Source organism: Limanda limanda, chromosome 19, assembly GCF_963576545.1.
Source record: "Limanda limanda chromosome 19, fLimLim1.1, whole genome shotgun sequence".
In the NCBI taxonomy this organism is placed as follows: domain Eukaryota; kingdom Metazoa; phylum Chordata; class Actinopteri; order Pleuronectiformes; family Pleuronectidae; genus Limanda; species Limanda limanda.
Genome location: NC_083654.1, coordinates 791,701 through 815,447, shown reverse-complemented (window position 1 = coordinate 815,447; position 23,747 = coordinate 791,701). Strand labels below are relative to the sequence as shown.

At 37.8% G+C, this 23,747-nt stretch overlaps 2 protein-coding genes across 2 annotated transcripts in view; one reads left to right on the top strand and one right to left on the bottom strand.

Annotated features, from left to right (window-relative positions):
- The first annotated feature begins 1,565 nt into the window (after positions 1-1,565).
- On the top strand, positions 1,566-6,540 carry c1galt1a (core 1 synthase, glycoprotein-N-acetylgalactosamine 3-beta-galactosyltransferase 1a). Its single transcript, XM_061093307.1, has 3 exons — positions 1,566-1,737; positions 2,974-3,611; positions 6,379-6,540. The coding sequence occupies exons 1-3, from the start codon at positions 1,566-1,568 to the stop codon at positions 6,538-6,540; spliced, it is 972 nt and encodes a 323-aa protein (XP_060949290.1).
- A 4,449-nt stretch (positions 6,541-10,989) lies between these two features.
- col28a1a (collagen, type XXVIII, alpha 1a) overlaps positions 10,990-23,747 on the bottom strand; it is a 52,274-nt gene continuing 39,516 nt past the window's right edge. The window contains exons 22-37 of the mRNA XM_061093061.1: positions 20,928-20,996; positions 20,599-20,670; positions 20,029-20,097; positions 19,585-19,653; positions 19,303-19,371; positions 19,147-19,215; positions 18,725-18,793; positions 18,530-18,598; positions 18,212-18,280; positions 18,007-18,087; positions 17,183-17,218; positions 17,042-17,078; positions 15,617-16,171; positions 13,959-14,107; positions 13,101-13,350; positions 10,990-12,356 (exon numbers count right to left, since the gene is read on the bottom strand). Of these exons, the coding sequence (XP_060949044.1) occupies positions 12,184-12,356; positions 13,101-13,350; positions 13,959-14,107; positions 15,617-16,171; positions 17,042-17,078; positions 17,183-17,218; positions 18,007-18,087; positions 18,212-18,280; positions 18,530-18,598; positions 18,725-18,793; positions 19,147-19,215; positions 19,303-19,371; positions 19,585-19,653; positions 20,029-20,097; positions 20,599-20,670; positions 20,928-20,996 (1,905 nt within the window). The 3' untranslated portion in view covers positions 10,990-12,183. The remainder of the gene's footprint in view (positions 12,357-13,100; positions 13,351-13,958; positions 14,108-15,616; positions 16,172-17,041; positions 17,079-17,182; positions 17,219-18,006; positions 18,088-18,211; positions 18,281-18,529; positions 18,599-18,724; positions 18,794-19,146; positions 19,216-19,302; positions 19,372-19,584; positions 19,654-20,028; positions 20,098-20,598; positions 20,671-20,927; positions 20,997-23,747) is intronic.

The following is a 23,747-nucleotide window of genomic DNA, read 5'->3' as shown; positions in this document are numbered from 1 at the left end:
CAGACGTGTGCTATCTAAACGTGAATCCCGGCTTTTAGTTTGAAAATTAGAATCCTGGAAAAGCCTGGAGTCCATGTCGGATTTTCAATGTGGTCTTGATGTGTCCGAACAGAGCGTAGTGCAACGAATCACAACTCATCCTCGCTGGCTGATTGGGTTTCAACTGATATTCTAACAGTCAGAAAGACCTACTCAGTTTTCAATCACATTCATGATAATGTATTTTTAATGTGTGAGTCTACCAAGAGAACCCTGAATAACAAACTCAGCCCTGAGTTAACATCATTTTAGCTCTGATTTACCACTATTAATGTAGGATATTAGTGTAACATATTCTCTATCCATTTGATCATTATATTTATAGAAACTCTCAATTTACCCCTGTAATGAATGTTCCCTCTCTTACTGTCCGACTTGTGGATCATTCTTGGCCTCTGACAGCTCAGGTCTTGGCTACATTATGCTGTAGAATTCTGTCAGCAGGTCTGGATCTCCTCGTGCCAGCAGAGGAGACATTCAACAATGAGCCTGGAGTTCTCCTTTCTCCTCATTTGGGCTATTTTCTTCTGGACCCATGTAAAGCACTCTAGGCAGGGAGACTCTCTCATTGTTTTAATATCTGTAAGGCACTTTTTAGAGCTTGTTGGCTTTGGTATACAGCACAGTTAACAAAGTTCAATATGAAGCAACTTGAATCAAAGTACACCATCAATGTCGTGGCAATTTCTACAATCCCACTACCAACGAAGAAACGAGTCTCAAAAACTCTTACAGTATCGTCACCTTTAATGCTCGAGCATGGTGCATACCACAGATTAATTTGTAATATGCACCCAGATAGAAAACAGTTCAGTTCTTTTATACATTTGGCTAACCCCTCCCACTCTGGAGGGGGTTTGTTAAACAGGAAAGGTTGAGATCCTTTGATCACATGAATACAACAATGCCTAGTCTAGCAATCAGGCCAATATGCATTCAGTAGTAAAGGGCTGTGTCTAGAGAAAATCAGGTTACAGTGGCTATGGTAATCAGGCCAATACACATTCAGTAGTTCAAGAGGCAGCATGATAAAGGTAACATTGTGACACAGAAAATCAGGTTACTGTGTCTAGAGATTCAAGCATGATCAATCAAAAGGGGAAATAAACATGATTATTATGGTCAACTGTTATATTTCCCTTACAGATAGAAATCTGAAAATATAAGAGGCCGGATTACCAAATTGTCTTTGTGTATTTTATTAAGAGGGACAACACAGAGTCTAAACTCCTCCTCCCTCTGAGCTCCTTCGCAGATGACAGGGTGTGTTTCTTGTTGCTCCGCCTGGCCTGACTGTGAGGAGGTGTAATCACAGAAAGACCTATGTGGGAGAGGGTCAAGGTCTCATTCATTGTTTGTCTGGAGGAAGAAGCAGAGGAGTGGCTCTGTCTCATGCCTGACCAGGTAACGCAGCTTCACATGATAGCTATTTAATCAGCTCCTGATATTTAAATAGCTTACCTCATATTTGTAGGGCTGATAACCACATAACCCATCCAGTAGAGGGTGATTGAATGACCAGGAGGATGAGGCCCAACTTGTCTTATTTAACGTTCACCTCTGGAATGATGGTTGGATTTCAACTCCTTCGCTTTCTGTTGGACCTGAACATTTCACAAGAACAGGTCACATATTTTGAGAGGGGTGTGGAGCGTAATGTCAGGCAGGAAGCAGAAAGACAACAACATCATCAAACAGGTAGGATTCTTTTTTGACTTTTTGAATGAATGTTTAATTATTTATTTTTTTAATTGCCTTACATGTTATTGTGTAATTTACATGTTGTGTTTATAGTTCTATTAAAACTGTCATATATATAGGATTTGAAGTAACCCAGTATCTGCCAAAGTGGGTTGAATCACAGTTATTATTTTTGATAGAGGCTCTTTTACTTCATCAAAGACAGTCGAGGAGCCTCATTTACAAAACAAATGGTATAATGTATACCGAAAGTGAATGTATAAAGTGTGTATGAAGCTAATTAATATCACTTCTAATGTTGTATATAAATATATATATATAAATATGTTGTGAGTGGGAAAGCAGGCAAATGATTTGTTTGTTGTGGCACTATCAGCAACTATAGGGTTTGAAAAGGTATTCAGATCCTTTTGGTAAAGGCAACTCATTACAAGCAAAAGCTTGTCATTCAAATGTATACTTGCAAAATTAGATAAGAAGTAATATCTCAGCAAAATATTTATCAAAAGTGATTGTACTTCTAAAATCTAAAGATAACTCATAACGTCTCTTGTAAGAAAAATCTAGATGAATACAAAGTACAATATTTCCCTCGAGAGTATAACTACTGAGCAGAAGGATAAGGACCTTTATACTTTTCATCACTAATTAACATTCTGTGTTGCATTCTCCCGATGATACAGTGGAGATGGCAAGTAATGCAATTTGTCATGTAGGCAGAATTTAACCTGTGGCAGCACAGCACAACAGGAAAAACATTGACAGACAGTGACATTTGCAATTGCTTGATTTACAATCAATTTATACATATTAGAGTAAGTGTTACCTTCTGAGGGTTAAAAGTTAAAAGGCAGAAAGTTAGAATACAATTATGATTTGGTCAAAGCACAGGTGGGGCTGCATAGAGGCCACATTACAAATACTTCAAATTAAGCTGAAACAAGCCCCTGAGAGAGTACTTTTTGCAGTATTGGGACAGAGGATGCATTTTATATGATAAAGAGGAAACTTTGTGCATCATGTCTCAATAATTGATTATTGGATGTATTGTTACTATAAATAGAAAACTGTTATACATTAAGTGACTATGTAGAGATTTCATGCATTTTCAGTTAAACCTTACATTTAAGAACCCAAGCGACATTTGTGGCTTCTGGGAGTACTAGTTAGCTGAAGGGATGTCTAAAATGTCAATGCAGCACCCTTTCATATTTTGTGTTTGTTATACCTCAGAAAATCACAAAATACGCATCTTATGTTGGATCATGACGGGACCCAAGAACCTGGAATCCAGAACCAAGCACATCAAAGGCACGTGGGCAAATCGCTGCAACAAAGTACTGTACATAAGTTCTGTCAAGACAGACTTCCCCACTGTGGGGCTAAATGTGAGTGAAGGAAGGGAAAACTTGTACTGGAAGACCATTCGAGCTTTTCAGTACATCCATCAGCACCACCTGGAAGAAGCAGACTGGTTCCTGAAAGCAGATGATGACACATTTGTGATAGTAGAGAACCTGCGCCACACGTTGTACAAATATGACACAGACAAGCCGTTGTACTTTGGCAGAAGATTTGCTCCTTTCATTAGTCAAGGCTACATGAGTGGAGGAGCAGGTTATGTCCTTAGTAAGGAAGCACTGAGAAGATTTGTCAAAGGTTTCAGCTCTGGAAAGTGTACCCACGGTTCTAGCATCGAGGACATGGCTTTGGGACAGTGTATGGAGACCATGAAGGTGGAGCCTGTAGACTCCAGAGATGTAAAGGGAAGACAAACATTTCATGCTTACCCACCAGAAATGCACCTGGTCAGACAATTCCCGAGACCACGACCTTGGTATTTGATTTATGAATACTACACTCCATACGAGGTAAGCAACGCCTAAGAATCTGGGTTTAGGCTGATCTCAATACATTTCATGAAATTAACACAATTAATACACTCTCCCTGCACACTTGCGTTGGTCCATTCCAAACCACCCAATTTTTGTCTCATGTCTTTGCAAGAGTTATATAAAATGTAGACATACAAAATGTAGCGTTAAAAGCAAGAAAGTAATAATTTGGTGGTTAGAGGTCAAAGTCACAGTGACCTCATATTTGTATGACATGATATACCAGGAACACACACAATTCTTGACTAGAATTTGTAGGTCAAAGGTCATGGCTACTGTGACCTAACACAATTTAAATGTTTGTATTGCCTCGTGATTGGGATATTTGAAGGATACCTTGAGAAAATCCTTTTGAATTTGGCACACATGTTCACTTCGACTCATTGCTTTCATAATTACATTTTAACCGAAATGATCACTCATGATGGTATTATTTTTATATTTCCATTTTTTGTGTGACAAGTGCTAAAATTTGTAATGAACCCATTGTGAGTTGAATGATGCGTTGAATTGTCGTGCATCATACACTTAACAAATATGTGACCCTGTTGGACTTAAGATACCCCAATGACCTGAGTGTGTACACAATCACATTTTATGGCTTTAGGAAGAGCAAAAGATGTGGGTTCAGTTCACAATTATCTTTATTTATCATTGCAGAGGAATTGAAAAAATAAAGAAAAAGATGATTTAAAAAAATGATTTGAAGTAAAAGACAATAACTTTAATACCACATTTTTATAAAAAGCTAGAATAACTGAGCTACTGAGATCACTGGGAAACAAAAAATATATTCAAGTAAATAGTGAGGGCTATTATGTAGGCAGGGTAATCAACATGGGGAGATTCTGTTGCAGAACCAAATAGAAAACCTTGCTAAATGTGGGGTTTCTACTTTACAGTGACACTGATATGGTGGCTAGCTCTATGTTGTGGCACAAACAGGGTAGAGTTGAAGCTGAACCCTCTCCTCTTCAGAATGAGGCTACAGAGAATACCTCAATCTGGGTCAGGGCACGACAACACTACAACTTTACAAACGTTACAAACAGCAGTCACATCTAGCGGACCTCAAGGAAGAGGCAGGAATTGCCCACACCTGTCCTTATAAAGGCAGGGAGCTCTCTAATCCCACCTCCCAAGGCAGTGCTCTACTTCTATATGTCAGCCAGATATGCCAGGTCTGTTTTACTCCGCAAATTTGGGCCACTTTTTTAAGGGAAGTCGCTTGGAAAAAACATGGGGTTATACTTGTTATGAATATCTAGCAAGTAAGTAGTAGTAGTCTCGATTTTTTTTTTTACATCAATGATCTATTTTTCCCCCCCATGCATTGATTAACACTGTTTGCTTATAGCCTAACAAATAATATTAATGCTGTAGGGTGATCCGCCCTGCTATAAATCCCAAGGTAGGTCTATCCCACCCATTTATCATCCTCATGGGAGAAAAATCAATGACGTGTCTATAGCAAATCGTCTTGCACAAACTAATCTTCACTTTTTGTTGTGCTATGCAAGGCTTGCAAAGACAATAACTAAACCCTATTATGAAAGTCGTCGGTGATTGCATACACAAATTGTATGTCGAGTGATGTTTTGTGTCCTTCAGTGTTTCAATATATGGTACAATTTTAACAATCAGCTTAAGTTTAAAGTGTAGTTACTATAAAAATGCAGGTGCTATTGTGATACTATTTATCAGACCTGGTTAAGTGAGGAAATTTTGGTGTGGGCTTTTAAACCCCGCTAACGTAAAGTTTCAAACAGAAACTCAAATGTATGCCAACACCCCAATTTAATTTAGAACCCTCCCCCAAACTAGAGGTCATAGAAAATAAATAGGTTTTCATTTAAATGTAAATAAGGTAAATCCAACAACTTGCTCAGTCCATGGAAAATGTCCATAAAAAGAGAAAATCAGTGAAGGTCCTCCCTTGCACAAATATAATTCAGGAAAAACAATGCATTGCAAAATCAGAAAGCCAATAAAAGAATCCAACAGTCCAACAAAAAGTTGCTAAAAAAACACTTTTATAATTCCTCGTGGGTAAGGTATCACCATCAAAATGAATCAGCATAAACCTCCTGTCTCCACCAAACAATTCACCTCTCTTTGTTCTGTCAAGCCCCACCCCCTCTCACCTGTAAACTGACCATAGAAATCCCCTTTGAGACAGATTACAGCATGAAACTTCACAGACTAGATGCTTAGCCTTGCAAGGATTCAGTAGTAAACCATCTAAAACACTTAAAAAATGTATCTATGTGTATTTTAATAGGGGCTTTCTGCAGAAAGGATCAACACAGAGAGTCCCAAGGATCTCAGAGTGAAGATGGAGAACAGTCAAATGCAAGGATCTTATATAGGAGAACCAAGGCTGTTTGTCAGAGCCAGTTCAGACTGGTTCTGTAGGCACAGTTTGAGACAGGAATCAAGACACAGATAACTGATTTGCATACTTTTCCATTGGGTTCTTGGACAGTCAATAAGTAATAGAAAGGTCATACAAGTTTCAGGTAATAAACCCTTCAGGTCATAAAAGTCTTGGACAGGTATGCAAAAAGTTACTCCTCAAGTACAAAAAAGTTTTCAACCACACTTAGTTATTTTCCACTAGATATAGAATTGATATGTCTTCCATTAGTCATCTAGATCCAAACCTGTGCTCCATCTTCACGTCTTTACAGTTTTATTTCATGGTTGCAATTGCTAATGTTTTTCCTTCTCGCTCTCTCTCCAGGGTCCAGACTGCTGTTCAGATTTTGCTGTGTCCTTTCATTACATTTCTGCTGTCCAGCTGTATGTTTTGGACTACTTGACATACCATCTGCGACCATATGGATACAAATACAGATTCAATCCTGATAAAGAAAACAGATCTCAACTCATCAAAACCACGTAAAGTGTGGATGTGTGTATGATAACCTATGAACTAATCGGACAAGCGGTTTAGTTCGTCAGAACATTTCAGAGCCAAGCTTAATTTATTTGCCAAAGATGTTCTATGAGAATACTTTTATAGCTTTTTATGGGTAAAGACCTGTGGATACTCATCACGTCTCCCTACCAAGGTCGGATGTCAATTTTAATTGCGTTTATTTTAATAATTTGAAATGAAGAAATATTATTAATAATCACATTTTAAAATGTCGCATATAAAGGTGTATTTTTCTTATTATCATCCATGTATAGTAGTTAATGCTACTGGGTTAGTAGTACACAACCTGCCTATCTAGCACTTACTGTTTACAGCAGCTGCATTTCTTTACCTGATCACCTACACTTTGTCTTATTGTAACAGATATAGTATTTAGTACTTACTTCACACTCTCCTAAAGTACTGAGGTTTTAGTGTTGTCCCCCAGTTTTAATTTTTAGAAGAAAGTGTCTGCCTGATGAGTAAATTTAATGTATAGCTTGATAGCAAGAGGGGTAAACCACAGTAATATTGGTAAATGAAGGCAGTAAATGTATCCATGTGCAGAAATAACTAACTGATCTTATGCAGAAATAAATAAACTGAAATATTGCAAAACGCTGTATTTATAAAGAAAATATGGGCACATGGACAAACTAACTGCATCATGTATTGTTTTTTTGTGTTTTTTTTATATCCACTGCTTATGCTTTGAGTCCGATGCTGCGTCATTTACTACTATTTACTACTGCGTAAATACTACTCTACTCACAGTCAGTGGGCCTCATTCACCAGTATCTTCTCTTGTGATATTATGAGAAGCCTTTACTTCTATGATGGATTATGATCGTGATGGTGGATCATGGATTTTGACTATGTTGGTGAATAGTGATCATGGATGGCAATCCTGGTGGTGAATCGTGGTGACAGCTGATTGTCAATTAGGAATACAACAAGATTGGTTCCTCTTGGCAAATTTTTGTATGTACAATCAATTATGTAAATATATTATTATAGTTCTTTTATTGATGTGCTCTGGTACCCGGCATCTATTGCATTTCTGTTGAAGCTGGAAGAGGTATCCTTTGAATGTGTCTTTGAGTTTTCTATGTTTTTCTTCCCTCTGTTAAAGCTTTTATTTTTGTAGTTTTTCTTGTTGCAGGTTAGGGCAGAGGATGTCGCACCTTGTTAAGCCCTATGAGACAAAATGTAATTTGTGAATATGGGTTATACAAATAAAATTTGGTGGAAAACTGGGTGGAAGGATACGGTATGGGTCAGGAAAGAACCCATTTAAATTTGTTGCAGATTTGATTATTACCTTCATTTTTAGATTGTATTTCCTTACTACTGTTAAGGTGAAGGACAGAGGATGTCGCACCTTGTGAAGCCCTATCAGACAAATTGTGATCTGTGAATATAGGCTATAGCAATAAAATTTGATTGATTGATTGAAAACCCATAATCACTAAGCTTGTCGCATGGAATCTTTAGTGACATACATCTATCTCTTCATGACCTTGCAGTCTGTATGAAAGAATTAGGAAATAGCGAGAGGCTACAGATCAGTGGGATTGACAGCAACTAGCTGTTTGTACTGAGAGTCTAAATTGTTTCAATGTTGCACTTTGGAAACGAGTTTGTTGAAATGGACAAGCTTTAAGAAATCATATATTTATTGGAAAAGTTTATTTTTATTAATATTTTCTGAGTTCACTATTCCTTCTGGTACGTTTACAGTGTTAAAAAATAAAAGAATATATTTTACAATCAAGTGTGTCTCTTCATACAACATTCATCACATAATGGAGATTAAATAATTTTGTTAAGATTAACTAAACAGCTAAATAGCAATAAACATTGAAGTATAGTTACAACATAACAAATACCAATAACAGGTTAAGAACAGGCTCTTAAATTAATCAAGAGGCCTAAAACGCAACACTGCTTTGTCGAAAGATCCACGATGACTGACCCACTAAAATAATAAGTAACAAAAGACACATCTCAGAATTTGATACCCTAAAATAAAACTACACCTGTAACCACAGTATATTGAGAAGACTATATTCATATTGCTGGAAAAAGTGCCTCAACTCTGACTTTTTGGTTTGTTTTCACAGAGGTTTTGTCATGTCAAACTATTGCAACACACACTCAAACTGACAAGATCTAGTGATGATAATGAGCTGGACTTGAACTCATCTGTTGTTCTGAGACAGTAAAACCTTTTTGTCTACCCTTCCTTTTCTTTAGCTGTCTCTGCCCTGTGTTCAATTCCTACAGTGATGTAGAATCCTGTACCATGACAAACACAAGAGCTCTCTTACGGAGCCCTATGTTTAGATATGCTGCCTAAACCTCCTCCAAAAGTGAGGGAAATGCTTTTCCATGGTTGATTTACTTCAGTTTGTTTTTTATTTAAAATATATAGCTCACCATTTTAAGGAGAATACTTATTTGTTTTTTTCTGGCAGAGTTACATGTTCAGACTGATAATCAATTTCATATTTGTGCTGGAAATTTGGAGTAAGAGCCAGCAGCTGCTTAGCCAATGGAGACAGACGAAATCACGCTGGCTCTGTCCATAGGAAATGATATCTACTGTTTACACAGTAAAGCCTAAACTTGTTTAAGTGTGAACTCAAAAATTCACTGTTTTTTAGAGGCAATGTTCTGGTCTGCTTCTTAGCCGGAACCACTTGCCAGGCAAGCAGTGGGCATATCAGGAAGTGCCTGTGCCTGGCTAACACATATTCCAGCAAGGATACCTGCTTCACCACAATACCAGTCTTTGGTCTAAGATAACCAGCAGCAGGTGGTAGCTGCATATTTAATGTACAGACATTAGATTGGTGTTGAATTCTTCACCCATTTTTTGGAAGGAAAGTAAATAAACATATTCAAAGTCAAACTGTTCCATTAAATAGAAAATAACCACAGTAGCAGCAACATTTTTAGAGACACTGTGTGCTACAAACGTGTTTTTGGTGATTGTGTTTCATCAGGTCAGGGAAAAGTCTGAGAACAACAGAGAAATCAATGTTAGAATTAAAACAGGTTTTGTGAACCTGATACCACAAAATAATGTGGACAACAAAGGAAAACACAATGGCTGGAAAAATGAGCTGCTAAATCTTTGCTGGTTTATCTGATTCATTTTAGGCTCCTTCACCATTTTATTTATTTTAAAAGGTCTGTCTAAATATTGTGATATTGACACAATTAACATGTCCATTATACAAATGAAAACATAATGACGAAAGTCTGAATTATGACTTTTAGTCATGCATGTACATGACATAGTTGTAATACTATTAAAGTTGTGGCCAACTATTGTATTCTGTTTGTCAGATTGTATGTTTTTTTATGGATGTGAATGATCTCGAGCCAAAAGAAAACAATATATTTTAGGACAGAAAAATTATAAAACTGTAACAACTTTTCCTTTGTAAAATTCTGACTTTGTTTAACAAATTTATAAAGTAAGGACTTGGATATCTGACTTTTTCCCTCCATAAAATAAAAATCCCCTGATTTTGTGACTCATATCTTAAATTACAAAAAACATTGTGACATACAACCTCACTCATACATATTCTTAAAATGTGATGATATTATCCAGTGGCCCTAATATTTCATTGTTTCATAGCTTGAGCCTAAACTAACATAATATGATAACCCAACTGGTGTAGTACCTCACCAATTACTGGTGATGCTGTTTAAATTGTCAATTCACTCAAATTACAAATAGCATTGTTTCAACTGTAGTGGTATAAGTATTAGACCTTTCAGAAAAAAACATGATTAAAAAACTGAATTTCTTAGACCAAGGAAGCAACATTTATCAGAGTTGTTCACACATTTGGCAGCATGAGCTCTATAGAGGAATCTGTATGAATGAGACTATGATTACTTGTGCTCCTGCTCTGATCTGCATAAACTGCAGAGGTTAAACGTTTATTTAGGTAGATCAGTGTAATCTAATAAAGTTCCCTGGGGTCTGAATCACAAATAAAGTTTAGTAGGTTATCTTTAAGTAAGGTTTTCGAGAATTATCAAGCTGGCTTGTTTTAAACCAGGTTAGTTCTACATGGTAGACCGTGTTAACTGTCCAACTACTGACCAATCACATTACTGGGAGTCATTATTCTGATATGGACATATGCACTTACAATATTAGGGTGGTGCATAATAAAGAGCAAAAAAGTTGTTCTTAATAAAGAACAGGAACTACAGACTAATAAACACTGATCATACAGTCGCTGAATTTTGATTGTATACGCAGTTTTAAGTATATCACTTATTGATGATCATTTATTATTATAATCATGATAAAACTATAACAAAATTAATGAACAATGATTTGTTTATAATCTGTTTACTTTCCATACTAGTCAAGGCTATTTAACTAGTTGAAAATGACAACCATATATTTTTTTTAATTCCTAAAATTATTTATATCTTAAGTTTTACTTTTAATATTGTGATTTTCCTAATTCTCAATTGCTATTTGGTTAAAGTGGCATTATCATATTGTGTAACTTTCCTCCTATCATATGAAATTAACTATGTTGTGTGATGGCTTGTCATTAAGAACTATTCTTATCTATCTACCCGTATCCAGGGTCCGACATAGTTTTTCAGTCGCCATTCAAAAGCTGTTTACAGACCATGTAATCAGTTGTGCTGTGTGAATGTAAACATGACTCAAAGCATATCTTTAAGCTCCAAGTCCATTTTCTTTTGTAATCCAGTCACAAGTTGATTGTGTTTTGGGCTCTAAACGCTTCCACAACATGGTTAAACCTACAACTTAGTACTGTGTAGACACAGAGAAGGGGAGCTGCTGCCGCTGTTCTGTTCTCATGCTGCTCATGCTTCTCCCTCTGTGTAGACACAGTATGAATTGAAGTTGCCTTGTGATACAGACCTCAGGGTAATCATGAGGTTTGCCTGGAGGAGAACTAGACAATTGTGGTTAAAAATTGAAAGTGATTTTCTACAAAATTGTTTTTTGATGGGCCTAGCATCTTGTATTGGGTTTTGTTTTCTTGTTCTACATCCTCAACAGATATAACAACTCCACAGTGGCTGTGGCTGAGGGGTAGAGTGGTCATCCTCCAACCTGAAGGTCGGCGGTTCGATCCCCAGTCTGAACCATCTGCATGCCGAAGTGTCCTTGGGCAAGATGCTGAACCCTCAATAGCCCCCCATAGAATAACAAAGTGCTGCAAGTAGATGCACTGTATGAATGTGTGTGTGAATGGGTGAATGTGAAACTGTACTGTAAAGCGCTTTGACTGGTCTTCATCAGACTAGAAAAGCGCTATATAAATACAAATCCATTTACCATTTACCAAAATGAATAGACAGCTAATTTTGTGTGCAGAAGTTTAGAACTAAACAGGAGCAGCTGCAGTGCCAATGTAGCCCGAGAGACAACAAGGTGAACCAGCTCAGCTCCATCACTCTTCTGCTTCAACAGGGTGCGAGCACAGCAGCAGCAGCTGGTGGCCTGAGCTCTGTTCAAACAGTGAAGCCTGCGTCATCAGTCCATTGTGTTCCTTGGTTACGCTGCTGGAGCACATTAGCTTCGCACACACCTTTTCCTACAAACACAGTGTGTTACGTGTATATGCAGGAATCCCTGCAGTTGGCCTCATTCTCAAAGTTGTTGCCATTCCCCTCACAGCTTCCATACCAGAACTGGGCACAGGCGTTGGCCTCAGGGTCATAGTACCACTTGACTACGTACTGCCGACAGGGACCTGGGTCCAGAGGCTGACTGCATCCTCCAACTGAAATGACAGGAAGGGCACAATGTATGAATCGTTTTGCTTGGATTGCAATTGTAACCTATGCAGTTTGTTACTTATAAAAATACATTGATACCAGTTAAAGTCTAATATTAAATTAAAATTAAAAGTGGATTTGAATTGAAATGTCATTAAAATTAATTAAAAAGATTTCCAAAGAGCACTTTATCACAGCAAAAGTCATATTATCACAAAGAAGGTTTGATCAATAAAGGGTCTAAGTTATCTAAGTTAAATATATTGTTAAACTTTGCATGACATCATTTTGGCATTTTCATTGTGTCGCTTTATTAAAATCATTTGATGGGGAATAACCTTCTGATCAAATTAGCTTTGAATTGTTTCTGTATTATTTTTGGAAATATTTGTTTTTGAGCCATATCTTTGTTGACCTTGACCTTTGAACTTTAACTGATCCAAAATGTATTATCTGAATAAACCCAAGTACTTATCCCACTAGATTTGTTGTAAATCCATCCATGTGTTGTTTAGTTTGTGCACACACACACACACACAGACACACACACACACACACATTACATGTTTGATGTAGGAAGGAGGTGGCAATGTGTCATGTTTGTCATGCGGGACAGATGTTGATACAGAAATGCTATACACTTATCAGGAGTGTCAAGATGATCAAATATTGATCATCAAACAAGTATTAAAGGTATGACTGTATGTACTGTACTGTACTAAATATGTATCCGTTTGTGGTCTGTTTACTTGGAACAAGGTGTGGAGAAGAAGGGCTGTTTGGAGCCTGTGTGCTCAAGGCATCATGCAGCCATTGAGTCGGTGGCTGAGGGCCCTCTATGGAGGTCACCCCAGCGCCAGCTGGAGAGCCAAAAGTGATTTCTGGAAGCCTGTTCCAGGGCTCCACCAAAAGTTTGTTATCAACCAGGTTCTCTTCAGACCACTCTGACTCAGGAGGCTGTAGAGTTGGGGCCGTCACTGCTTCCACAATGTGTTCCCACTGGAAGGAAGAAGATGAGCTCAGATCAGACACAGTGGCATGACATTTTGTAACAACCATGGTACCCAGAGGATGGTTTGAAGACCCCTACTTTATTTCTGGAGTTAACATCCAGCCTAATTTCCCTCCTTTATAATAAAAAATAAGTGCTTTTAAAGTTTACCTCTAAAAAATCGCTAAAGTCCGGACTACTGGCATGTCATCAGGACAATGTTAAAATGGTGTTAGCTTCACGATGTTGACCATGTTTTTTTTTGTTAGTATGTTATCATTTGCTTATTAGCACTGAACACAAATTACAGCTGGGGATGTAGGTTTGCAAGTGCTTAGTAATAAAAATAAATATATGATAAATACTAACAATAATGAATCATGGTGGAGCTATTACAATTCACCCTGAGTGGAAAATCTGATGAAAAATAATGTGGCAGCCCTTTCAATCACTGCAGAGACACGTTACTCCAAACTAGAAATGTTAACCCCATAGTGGAGAGAAAAAGTCATTAGGTTTAATGCTTCGAGGACCATGGGTCTGTGTTTTGTCACCAGCTCAAGACTTAGGTTAAAGCATTTTTTTCCCAGTATCTATGTTTCCAAAGCAACATTACTTTTATGTTTTCTTCCTCTGAGAACTCTTTGAAATGGGTAGCGTCTGGAATGTCAGCGTCGATTTCCACGGCTGGAAAAATAGAGTTCGGTGGAAAGGCCATTGTGTCATCCTGCTCACAAACCCGACTAAGAATAATGCTTTCCAGAGCTGTGTAGGAAAAAACAAGAATATAAGAATACTGTTTGAATTTGTACTCACATAAGATGCCAAAGACAAGAATTATAGGTGACTACATAAATAATATACCAACAAACCTCCACCTATGCAAAGGCTGAACAGTCCCCTAGTCAAATGACATTTAAACTCACAAGATCTCGAATTTAATTTCGAACAGCACAAAATTGCGCACACGCATACACATCAGATTTCTAAACATGTTGAATATCTTCATTAATGTCCATGAATTATTGTCTGAGAAATTACGTAAAATACCATATCACAAAATGTTAAACAAAGTGGAAAGAAAACCTGACCTATACCATCCACCATGTTTCGTAGTAATACTTCAAGTCCAATCCTGCTACCTGACAACATAACCTTCTTAGCAGAGGCAACTTAGGAACATAAAAACTCATAAATGACGTGTATTACTTGTTCCAAAAGTTTTCAGTAACAAAATCTAATGTGATCAGCATCATAACATATGGGTTTTATGTCAAACTAGTGTGAAATATAACTATTTTGTCTATTAACCAGAAGGTGATTTGTAGGGGGATAAAGAGGGGAATACTATCATTTAGTTAGAGCTGCTGACTAAATCACGGTTTCTGCAGTTTATTCGTTAAAAATTAATGGCATTGAAAAGGAGCACAGCTCTCCTTGCGTCTTTCCCTCTCTTTTTCTGTCTCTCTCTCACATAAAGACACTGATCATCTGTCACAGTCAGACTGACCATCAGCAGCACTTGGAGAAAACCTACCTTGTGGCTGTTAAAACAACCATAATGATTTTACTGTCATCTGCAGGCAGGATTCAGCATAAACTAATTTCCCTGTGCTGATTCTTTCAACAAGCATTCTGTGCTCTACTGTTACTTTGCAAACACACACACACACACACACACACACACACACAAACACACACACACACACACTCTGCGTTGAGGAGTTTCCCTGAGCAAGACATTGAACCGTACATTCCCCTTCAAGGCTGTTCCAAAAGAATGTGAATGACGTGTGACAGAAAAACCATGTGGGTTGCAAACATGTAGAAAATGTATGAATGTGTGTGAATGTGCTTTGAGTTGTCGTTAGGACAAGAAAAGCACAGACACATATAGATTATTAGTCTCTACCTCAGTGGGTGACACATAAGCCATTAATGGTTAATTTTGAGGCACAAAAGGTGTTGAGTTTGAATTCCAGAATGAAGACTTATTTTTGGTTGAGTTGTTTATCTTATCTCCCACAATTTGTCTTATTGAGAAGATTTAGCACTTCATACTTTCTTCAAGCACTCATATACTGTAGCTTCCATGTCCTCCCCTAGCTGTGAGTAAATGCTTTAAATTGAGTCTGTTTTATTTATTTTTTTACAAAAGAACAACATACAACTAAAATATCATCCTGCATAGAAACATGAACCTGTCAGCTATCTCACATGGAATAGATAATGTTAATTAAGAAGCTGTGTCTTGATACTGAAGTGTTTACTTACTGTGAAGACTCTTGAAGTCATCTATAAAGTAGACATGCTTTTCATCAGGATCAGAGGCGATAACATTCATCTCAGCCTGGAAATCTTCATACAGAGGGTCAGTCTTGTTCATGACTCCCACAACAAACATCTCAATTCCCTCATAGTGGGCCTCTATGGCTGTTTCCTCAAACTGCATGATGTCACGGGGGTCAGCCAACCCATCAGTTATAACCAAAGCCACTTTCCTCACACCAGGTCGCGAAGCCCGGAATAGCTGGTTGGCTCGGTGGATGGCGCTGCCGGTAAAGGTTCCCTTGCCCAGGTAGGGCATCCTCCTGATGGCGGCCTTGATGTCTTCTTTACTGGTCTGTTGCTGCAGACTAGCCACAACCATTTCCACATGGCTGTAGAGCACCACACCTATGTGGCTAGCCTCAGTGCTCACCGACATCCGGTCAATAAGAGCACTCATAAAGTCCTTCACCAACTCAAAGTTTTCTGGTCCCACGCTCTCCGAGCTGTCGATCACAAACACCAGCTCAAGAGGGCTCTGTCTGCACTTCAGACCACAGCCTAGACAACAAACAGAACAAAAACATTAAAAAGCCTTGCAATATGCCTTACTCTATCTCTATACACTTTATAATAGTACCTATTGGACATTGATAGGGGAGAACGGGTTAAGATGAGCCACTTTTTACATTTGTTTCAAAGAAAAGTTAGAACAATGACCAAAGGTAGGGGTAACATTGTCGTAGTGATGGGGTAAATTGAGCACTCTATGGGTAAATAATGGGTGAATAGTGCCACAATTAAAAAAATATATAAAAATGATACAAAATCAATTTAACAAAGACAAAAAAATGTATACTTATAGTAAAACCATATATTTACTGTTGTTCAGCATGTTACTTTTTAGGGAAATATTAAACTCTGATGCAGTGAATGCAGTGAACAATGACTGATCATTAGCTCAATTTACCCCAACACTACAGGCTTGTTTTTCCCCACAATCACCATTTGGACAAGACTTAAAATTAGCATGTAATCATGTCAAAAAAATATATTTGAATTCAGACACAAGACTGATAACTTTAGTAACATGATGAATTCACATTGCATCACAAACATATTTTTGTTCTGGTTTGCTTACCACTCTCTCCATGTGTCAAAGTTGGAATGAGTAATGTCCACTACACTTTCTTAATTGTGGTCACATGATTACTTTTGTTCATTGTTACACAGAAACAGGGGGTGGTCTTGTCCAATGGCTCCACTAACCCTGTTCTCCCCTACACTGCAACACATATTGACAATAACCCATATTTATATGTTTTATATTTATATCTATCAATATGTATATATATATAAGCTAAGCAAAACAAAAGCTTGTTAATGATTAAGAAGTAAACTGCTGCAAACTTGATAAAATGTGCTATTTACCACAGATTTCTCTTATTATTCTGATGACCTCTTCTCTCTGTGCAGTCAGAAAAAAGGGAAAAAAGAAATGAAAAAATTGGCATTACATTTTAATGTTAAAATATAGAACTCAGAGTAATTTGTGTCAGTCGCTGTACTCACTGTCAGTCCTGGTGCCCCCTTTTCTCCAGGTGTCCCCTGTAATTAGACTCAGATTAGGAAGAATAGTAATGGAAATTTTTTTGGATCATCTCCACGGTGATCTGATGGATGGATACTCCAAATTGATTGAGATTGACTAAATTATGTCGAGAGGGTTTATACAGATCTGGGCCTGTGTTAGAATCCTATGACCTAGCAGCGCTGGCCTAGACATCCAACACACATACTTGTAAAGTGTCTCAGAATTGAGAACTAACTGTATTAAAAGTGAATTTGAAATTCTATAAAAACTTTAATGAAGACTCTTTCACTTACTTTCCCAGAGTGTCATGTCATGTCACTGTTTTATGATAGTCTCAGCATGAATCCAAAAAAATAATATATCATGTACGTGTGTGGTGCAATTTCAATTATTAATAATAAAAACATTCAAAAATAAACCTTGTTTTTGGAAATTAGTCTTTACTTAGTAGATGAGTTATCTAGCTTGGCAACATTAAAACAGAGTTTTACAACTCATAGTCATTTATTTACCAAAAGTTTATTGGCATCAGGCTGTAATTGAATCATAAAATTATTATCCTAAATCTATGCAACATGATTTGATCAGCTACGTGATTCAGATGAATCATATTGTCCTACACTGACTGTGTAACTCTGGCAGTACATGTAATGTGCAATATTACACACAATTTCATCATTCTCTATTAAATACATCAGACATTTCTGCTCTTCCACTGTTAACTATACACCTTTACTTGTTAATTTTTTCTCTTGTTTTTGTTACATTCAGAATATTTAGAAGATGGGACATGCTGTGTTACCACTGGTCCAGCAGCTCCGGGTTCTCCATAGTTGCCCTTGTCTCCTTTCTTTCCCCGGTGTCCAGACATGCCTCTATCACCCTATGTGTGTATGTGTGTTTGAGAGAGAATTCTGTATTACAACAAATATTGAACACTGATAATCTAAGCCAATATGTGACAGGCCATATACCATTTGCACATGTACTTGCTGTATTGTTTGTACCTTTTCCCCTAGGAGGCCGTCCCCTGGTGCCCCACGGGGGCCCACTGGCCCTTGAAACCCAGGCTCTCCCTAAGAATAAACAATGACAAATTGGTCATCATCAGAATATAAACCTTTACTAAAATCCTGTCCATAGAGTAAATAAGACTGATTGATTGATCAGGCAACTTGCAAGTTAAATGGATCAGCACGGTGAACTCCGCTGTACCGAGGTGCCACTCATCAAAAACTCAGCATGATACAGCTGGAATAAATTTGGGATTGTCTTGACTGACTTTATAGACTACTAGTACTGTCAATTGTTTTCTCTCGCCAAACCTTTGGACCCTGGATGCCCTCTCCTGGAAGCCCATGGAGGCCTGATGGACCAGGCTGCCCTGTAGAACCCTGGAAATCCAATGCATTACAGTTACTGTCAAGATGTGAGGTTAATAACATTATCATATGCAAAATAATTGGTTTACAAAAAGAGAAACTATTCATCTTCCGCATACTGCATGTACACTCACTTACCTTCGGTCCATAAAGTCCAGTTCCCGCAGGACCTGATGGGCCTGTGACCCCAGGTAAGCCTCTGTCACCCTGACACACAAAATAAATAGAGCAAACTCAGACAATAATTTCTAGTAGTTATCCATCTCTTGCAACCCAACCCATCTTTTATATAAATTATCTTGCTAATCCAAGTCAACATCCCTTTTTCTAGCAGCCGACATGACCTACACATCTAATGATTTTTGCTTTGTTGGGTGTGGATGCTGATCAAACCTATTCTGCAAATCCACTTTAGGGTTACATTAGGATATGACCATTTCATCTAAATATTTGACAATTGTTGAATGTAGATCGGCTTATCACACTTATCATCAGTAAATATGCCTCTGGGATTTTGGAGGCACCCCTTTTTACACTTCATGAATTCACTTTTGCCTCACCTTAGATCCAGGTAGTCCTTTCCCATCGGCTCCTGTCTCTCCTTGCACTCCCGGTAAACCAGGCAGTCCCTGATGAGGACAAGACGTTCATTTATAATCCTTTTTATTTGAAGCACTGAAGACAAATATAATTAAATTGTCCCATTTTCCTCTTACCTTTGGTCCTGGGACTCCATCTCCCTTCATCCCTGGTGGTCCAACAGGCCCAGGATTTCCTTTATTACCCTAACATGAAGATAGTTGGCAGTATTGTCAGACACAAGCACAACCACCTGAAGGTGTGTATAGTGGAAATTTACTTTAAGGTAACCATCCGGAAAAAATCCATGCACGATGGTATTAAAGTGAAAATCCTTCTTTTTCATAAGATTTCATAGTGTATTTATGCATGATACAGCATATTGATAAAGTATGGTAGGAACATTGTTTTTGTGTTACCTTTGGGCCAATAATTCCAATTCCAGGTTCTCCCACAGGTCCAGTTGGTCCCACAGGCCCAGGATCTCCCTGTTATTTAGGAGAAGAAAATAACAAAAACACCAATTATTCATGATAAAGGAAACTGAGCAAAAGGTAATGCTCAAAATATGAGCAATTACAAGTAATTCATTTATTAAACACATTGAAAAAAATCTTTAAATGTGTCATGCTACTGATCAGGAAACAAGTAATTTCGCAACATCCAAATCTTGGACTCACACAAGGGTTAAAGGGTGTCTCTATAACACACATGAAAGTGAATCTGAGCAGTCCTACTGTTTACTCTGATCCCTGGGTAAATAGAAAAACTGTGTGCACAGATGCACACTAAGTAAGTACACAAAATGTGTGTGTGTGCACATGCGGGCATGTATGAGCTCCTGTTGTAATAAGTGTGGTCACCTTTGGTCCTGGAATGCCACGCCCAGCAGGTCCAGGTTGGCCTGTCATCCCTGGGCTCCCAGGTTCCCCCTGAGCAACAGTATCAGTAAAATGTAAAACCGTCAATCTGATGTGTTGTCTATTTTGTTCCACTTGATTGTGAACTTCAGAAGTATTATCGGAGCATGCTTTATTACATTGTGGATTTCAAAACTCTAAGACCCTTCTACACAAGATCTGATCTAAAGCCTAGCTCTGTGTTACAGTGCAAGCTACTGTATCTGAAGCTTGAAATATTTATATAACTAAAAAAAAGAGTTATGAAAGAGTATCTGCTCTATGTAAAACGAAAAGAAGAGATTGGAAGAGATGCCTCTGACCACCTAAGCCCCTAACCCGCAATTATTTTCAGGCTTTATAAATCACAAATTCTGCACACAATCCTCAGTGCGCACCGCTAGTAGATCAGCTTGCATGTTTTTTTGCGGGTGAAATCAAGTTTCCAAACGTTTTTACACGCGCACCTCTAGTAGATCAGGCCCATACAGTATGAACCTAACAGTGCTTAAGAGTAACATGTATTTAACAGACCTTAGCACCGGCTGGGCCACTAGGTCCTAGGGCCCCTGAAAGTCCCCTTTGTCCACGGTCACCTCTATCTCCCTGTGGAGGAACACACACACACACACAGTCACTTACTCTGAAAGGTAAATATAATTATACATAATACATTACTTGTCAGTGAAACCTTGTAACAATCTATGTAAATATGTACCTAAACATCTAACTGTTTACTTATGTGCAAGTCTGTGAAAGCTGTAAAGCAAGATTTGTTATGCATACACCAATGAGGATATCCTCTAGGATGCTGTGACGACATTCATTGGGCAGCAGCTGCAATGTGGGTGATTAAATATTACCTTTTCTCCAGAGATACCTTTCCCAGGTGCTCCTTCTGATCCTCGCAGACCCAGCAAGCCCATCTCTCCCTAGATTAGACAACACAGCATCACAGCATTAAACAAAGACGTTTCGGGTCCACTGTTTGGGCATAATGCAAACAGGGAATGGAGTGGAAAGTGTTACGTACACTGTAACAAATCGCTGTAGTTTCTACAGTAAAATTATACAGTAACTTCTTGTTCTGTATCATTAGATTTAAATGTATCTGTATATCGCATCATGCATCATGGGCCAAATGTAATTACAGTAGCTGACAGCAGTTTTCAACAATTACACATTGTAAAATGACAGGCAAGTTGTATTCTGACTGTAGATGGTGCATGTTACAGTTAAATACTGGTGATATCGATTGTGTTGCACGAGGCGGTTTGAAAGAGGACCTTGACATGAGAGCATGGGAGCAGAGGAGCAACAGACGTGTCCAGCCACTACATAATAAATAATTTGAATGTTAATTGCCTACAACATTTATATAGGCTTCAACTTTGTTGAGATGTCGTTGTAAAAACATTTTTGAGATCTTAATTAAACCAATGCTATTGTTTGCCGTTAATAAACCGACAATTTACCAATGTGAATGACTTGAAGTGAATCAATGACATTTGAAATTGAAAAGCTAGTATGCAACACTACCAGGATGCTTTGTTATGAGAGGAATAGTTAAGCTCATTAAGATCGCGCTAAAGCTAGCATGCTAGAGCTAGCTGGGTGAAATGGGATTGGGCCTAAATTGAACAGTCAGTGACTGCAATTTCCCATAATTGTAGATAAGTCGTGTTTTGAGCATAGAGACATTTGGCATTCATCTTTTCTACTTTATTGTGGGGAGGCAGTTGGCTGTGGAACTTGCTGATTTGGGTATGCACAGTCTAACAGAGGTAATACAAACTACATGTGTGTTAAGCAAGAACATCTCCTTGATTATTGGCCATTAATGGTGTACAAGCTTAATGGCACATCAGTGATTTTATTTCACCACTCCCTTCCAGATATATACAGCAAGTCAGTACTGGGGGAGGACATCTGACAAGCTTTGTTGGTGGTATAACCCAGCCTAACAGTGGACAAACTACAGTCCCTCCTGGACAAGGAGTGGAATCTAAATCTGACCTGCAGTTCATCAAAGAGGATCTCCCTGCCAATATCACACCTACCCATTGTCGGACCCTTCTCAACGCTTGGCAAACTGAACATATGGCTTAGATTAATGTTTATAAAGCACTTAAAACAGAAGAGCTAATTTCATGAATTTAAAAGCTGTATATTGTGATCCACTATGCATATTAATTTGCTCATTTATGTAGGCTAAAGAATGCACAACAAATTATTTTACTGAACTTTTTATCGATTTCATTGTTTGTAGTAGGGATGACCTGTGATTTTTCCCGCCGATCACTGATCATCTGTGAGCCAAATCGGCTGATTTGCAATACCGTTTTTTTGTTTTGAAAAGGTAAAAAGGGTAGCTTTTGAAAATTATATTGGTATGATCTTGTTACCCTCAACAGTTAAGTTTATTTTTAATGTATTTTTTCTTGTCGGTGTTAGCAACAGCAGCTGACGTCGAAAGAACACTGACACTTCCTGAATTTCAGAAACGAATTGTCTCAGGTAGTGTATACAGTTTTTTTTAAACTGTTGTTAAAAGCATTGCACAGACCGAGACTATATAACAGTTGAACATGTAAATATGTCTATGTGGAAGGGAACAGAAATTATGTTAGATCATAAACTGCCTTTGTCTGCTGCCATCTGCAGTTGTCCAAGCAAGACAAAAGTATGAGCCCGTTTAGTAATTCGGTAATTGTAATGCCGTTATTAAAACAGAGTGATAGGAATAGTTGAGATTTTTTTGTCTTAAGGGTTAGGCTTACCAACCAGCACTGACGTCGTTGCAAGGACATAACCCTGTGCATAGAGTCCTTCAATTGAAGATCTCATGACTAGCCCAACAACTGTGGCAGCAAACTAGGACAACTACCAAACATCATTTTAAACCACCACAAACATGCCAAAAATATGTTTAGTAATCCACAACAGAATATATATTAAATCTTTATTGTTTGTGTGCTGGACCTTTATTTGCAGAACATGAATTAAGAACTTGATCATCTTCCCTGGTTTATGTGCACTGAATATTTTAAAGTCAGTGTTATTCATAAAATGAAACTGACTTTTCTTTATTGCTGTTCATGTGTGGGGTTTATATGAGTTCAAATGATTCACCTAACTGCTTTTATAGTTTTTTATACCTTGCATGTCGGCTATTACAGAGGTCTGTTAAGCAATAAAAAATACAATCTTTAGACCATAGTTCACAACTGTTAAAAATAAAAGCTTTGTGATTCCACAAAGCATTACTGCAATAAAATGAACGTTATGCTTTTATCTCTTGACTATCCCAACAACAGTGGCAGCAAACTGGGACAACTAACAAACAATATTTTAAACCACAACAAAAATGCCCAAATATGTTTAGTAATCCATAACAGAATATATAATAACTGAATATTTAATGATTTTTCCTAACCATTTCATGGTGCCCTCAGACCACTCCTTACTTAGGAACAATTTAATTTGTTACTGAATGGCAGTATTACTACACACCGGATCCACTAGGTAGATTTCCAATTAAACTGAAAAAAGGTCATCTTATTTAGCTAGTTAGCTAAAAGTTAAATTATACCAAAAATGATGTGACCTTCTTCTTAATACATTTCTACCTCAGGTCTTTAAGCTGAGTATGTTGTCAGTTTTAATAATGTTTGACTATGTTG

What these genes read in the sequence shown, in the direction of transcription:
- c1galt1a (XM_061093307.1), top strand. Translation starts at nt 1,566, where the DNA reads ATGAGGCCCAACTTGTCTTATTTAACGTTCACCTCTGGAATGATGGTT. An exon ending in ACAACAACATCATCAAACAG is followed by an intron (nt 1,738 to 2,973) that starts GTAGGATTCTTT and finishes GTTATACCTCAG; the next exon opens with AAAATCACAAAATACGCATC. An exon ending in AATACTACACTCCATACGAG is followed by an intron (nt 3,612 to 6,378) that starts GTAAGCAACGCC and finishes CTCTCTCTCCAG; the next exon opens with GGTCCAGACTGCTGTTCAGA.